At 44.2% G+C, this 3,722-nt stretch overlaps 1 protein-coding gene across 2 annotated transcripts; it reads right to left on the reverse strand.

The window, feature by feature from the left end:
• Nucleotides 1–368: 368 nt before the first annotated feature.
• On the reverse strand, nt 369–2,409 carry LOC147431468 (universal stress protein PHOS32-like). Of its 2 annotated transcripts, XM_086494067.1 has the most exons (5): nt 2,013–2,409; nt 1,422–1,531; nt 1,090–1,208; nt 643–749; nt 369–485 (listed from the first exon to the last, which is right to left on the reverse strand). In XM_086494067.1, the coding sequence occupies exons 1-4, from the start codon at nt 2,185–2,187 to the stop codon at nt 656–658; spliced, it is 498 nt and encodes a 165-aa protein (XP_086350193.1). In that variant the 5' UTR covers nt 2,188–2,409; the 3' UTR covers nt 369–485; nt 643–655. The 2 variants fall into 2 exon arrangements, with proteins under 2 accessions (XP_086350193.1, XP_086350192.1); XM_086494066.1 differs by lacking the exon at nt 369–485 and having other exon boundaries at nt 529–749.
• Nucleotides 2,410–3,722: the final 1,313 nt, after the last annotated feature.

A 3,722-nucleotide genomic window follows, 5' to 3' on the forward strand; every position in this document is an offset into this window, starting at 1 on the left:
GAAACACACTTGAGCGAAAGAAAGCGAGTGAGCGCACGCACACACGCGCACACACACACACACACACACACACACACACGCGAGAGGAGAAGTTTTAATGTTGTAGGAACAACCTCAAAGATCTATCCAACAAGTCTTGAATGCAAGACCTGATACTCCAAGGAATTGCGATAACTAATCTACCATACTTTTCTTACAAAAGACCTAACACAAAGCTCTCTCACCAACAAAAGCACCACAATGATCATGTTGACCCTTTTTTACAGAACCACGCTGAACTCCAACACAACAACTTTGCCACAAATTTGGTCGTATTCAATTACGATGACTTATATCCTAATCTTAGCCACAGAGAAGAGCTCAAAAGCTCGAAAGCAAGGAAGGTAAAACTGTATTGTGTGCAATGTGTAGAGATACATCGAAGCCTTCCACAAAAAGTAAGACAATCGACTACAAATGTCTGTATTGTTCTATTGATTATGTCCCTGTATTCATAAAATCAAATGTATTTATTACTTACACTAGCCAAAAGAAAAAAGCTTTTTTTGGAATATATACTCTGCTGTGATAGCAACCACTTCAATTGTAACACACATTTTACAAATGGCAAGCTTCGTGCCTTTGCGACACGCTAATGTTTACCTCTTCAACCACCCTACTCAGCAGTAACATCGACCGGAAGCTTTACAACTGTCACCGGGCATGGAGCGTTGTTGACAACATAGTTGCTCACACTCCCAAGAACAGCCCTACACAAAGCAATTGAAAAAGTCATGATTTGGATCTTCCGCTCTCATAATGCGGTCAGAAGACTTGCTTCCACCCATTCACAGATGACCATCTGACATGGTATAAAAAAGGGTATAGTACAAAGCCATGAAAGTAAGAGTGCTAGTAAGAATACATGCATATCTCTCAACTTTCGCATGCAAAATAAGCAAGGAGAAGTCTAAAAGCCTATTGTAACGCAACGTGCACGCGCACACACATATTGCTTACCATTCGCAACGCTCAGGAAAATACAAAACAAGCATACAAATAAGTGGTTCATGTCTGCAAATACTTATCATGATATGGTATGTATTGTACCTTTTCAATGGTCCCAATCCTCTGCTCCCCATCACAATACAATCCAAAGGTATATCAACAACTGCATCACAAACCTTCTCCCTTGCATCGCCCCAATAGATCTTAAAAAGAACCTCCAGCTGCAACAAATTGCACACAAAGCTTAGCAATGTGCACAAAACACCAGGTTTTGATTAATGCAAAGCTGAAATCTACCCCCGAAAACACTGACGAACACCTGAACTAACTTGATAGCAAGTGCAAAAACCGGGTGCCAGAATTACATTCAAAGGATATTTAAGGGTGCATTACTACGACATGATCCTCGGCCCAAATATAAAAGACAACTTCACCTTTCTATGCCTTGCCTCCTGAACCATAAATGAGAGACCTTGTACATCTTGTGTGATTCCGTATTTAAATGCGACACCCGGGGTCAAGAAGTCTGCAAGCGGAACCAAAGCTGCACAAGTAACACCGGTCTTAGTATTCATGGACAGCTCAGTTAAAGAAGCCCTTGTAAAGAAACAAAAGGGCCAATTCTCCACGCACATGGGTGCATGGGCTCACTCAAGCAAGCCAAACGGTCTCTATGAGATGTGCTTTGATGTTCTTTTTGACAATATGACAGTGCTTCTGCACTTTATAGGCATGCTAGGCATGCACGAATGCTTGCGTAAGATCGGATAGTGTGTGGATCCATAAATGCAGCATAGGACAAGCACACATGGCCTTGTACAGGGCTTGCACACGCTTGAACATGCAGAATATGCCTGGAACACACAATCTAGTGCGCACCCAAGTGAGCATGCTCAATAGCAACATGCAAATGAGCGAAAGCGCAATTCCTGGCGCAATTCCTTGTTGTTCGTGTATGCATCACCATCAAAAAACACAGGGAGTTCAAAGAGGTAGAGTGAAGAGGATAGAGAGGCGGAGCTTACGAGAGCCAGTGTCCTCCCAGAGATGCATTTCGCCGACCTCGTTGATCTTGGACTTGTTGACGATCACCAGAATGAGATAGTCTCCCTCTTTCACCATGTTCTCCACCGCCCACTTCAGCGCATGCTCGCTCCCCGCAGAGAAATCCATTGCAAAACCTACTCGCCGACCCTCCATGCTCTCTCTCTCTCTCCCTCTGTGCGACACTCAAAGACGCACGCACAGCAATTCTCTCTCTCTCTCTCTCTCTCTCTCTCTCTCACAATCAAAAACACAAACACATACACATACACTAGGATCCAACCCACATTGGGTCCAGACTCGTTCTGTCTAGGCTACACCGCTACGTGCTCTTTCCCTTTCCCTGTCATTCCTAACAGTAGTACACGCATTGACAATGGCTACATGTCGACTATAGATTCTAATTTCGAGTGGCCATATGCCCTTGAGTGAGTCCCATCATAGATTCATAGTGCTTCATTTTTCTAAGAAGGTGACCCCAGCCTCAATAAGTCATTGACTCAGTAAGTTTGCCAAAGTGTCTCATTAAAGGGAATCTACAAAGATTCTTTGGCCTTAGGAGATAGATCTTGGGGGAGTGTTTGTAGTTAGTTCAACCGCCTAGACCAAGAAGTGGTTGGACGTTTCAACGAAAGGACAGTCTCTTTTGAGACTTTTGGGATAGTTTTCTGCGACGTTAAAATTCTCTTCCTTTTGTTGCTGTTGTTCTTCTTCTTCTTCTTCCTCTCCCTCTCTCTCCCCCCCCCCCCCTCTCTCTCTCTCTCACAGTCAGTTCCGGTGTTAGAAAAAACACAGGGTGCAATGTGTTTTAACCAGTTGTAATCGAAAAATCCCGATTAGATTTTGAGATTTCCTTGAAGAATACCCAAAAAGTAACACAAGTTTTAGTGTAAATACTAGCAAAAGCTTCAAATTTTCACCTAAAAATCGAGAAAATTTCAAGTTTGCCCTTATTTTGTTTGATTGCAAAAAATGCATGCTCCCATTGGTCTCTCTCTACAGCGTGTCAGAGGAACCAAGGGGAAGATGACGGGTGTCAACCAAGCACAAGAGCAGTAGGAGGCACGAGAGCTTAAGCTTTGAAATGAAAAACAAATGGTGATTTTTTTGGGTTAAGGTGGCTTTGGCGTGGGGAGAGAAGAAAGAGGGGTAGGGAGGTGCCATGTGTGAAGCCGAAGCTAGAGAGAGAGAGAGAGGAGATTTCTTCTGCAACATTGAGCGGAATCTTCAGATATCCCTCGGGATTTTACATGAGTTAGCAAAGGAAAATCAAATCTAGAAGCGAGAGTTTGGCATGTGGTGTGCAAGCAGTGCTTCTTGTTAAAAGAGATGCGATGGGATGAGGTGGAAATAAAGCAAAGTCGAGGGGAAAGGATAGCTCGAGCCTGGTGGCAGGTGAGGGGCAGCGTTTTCCATGGCAAGACCCGACGGCGCAGATGGAGAAGAGGGAGGAAAAGATGAGCGTCGCTCAGTGGAGGGGTAACACACTGCATCACGACAGATTCATGAGCTGATGCAAGATTGAGAGGGCACTGGTTTTGAGGCTGCACTTGCATCTGTGCTAGATAGGACAACCAGGGGAGGACCAATGAAATAATCTCTCTCTCTCTCTCTAGATTGGATCTCACACCTCTCTCTCTCTCTCTCTCTCTCTCTCTCTCTCTCTCTCTCTCTCTCTACTAAGCACACAC

This window comes from Adiantum capillus-veneris, chromosome 21, assembly GCF_014529385.1.
Source record: "Adiantum capillus-veneris isolate H3 chromosome 21, ASM1452938v2, whole genome shotgun sequence".
In the NCBI taxonomy this organism is placed as follows: Eukaryota; Viridiplantae; Streptophyta; class Polypodiopsida; order Polypodiales; family Pteridaceae; genus Adiantum; species Adiantum capillus-veneris.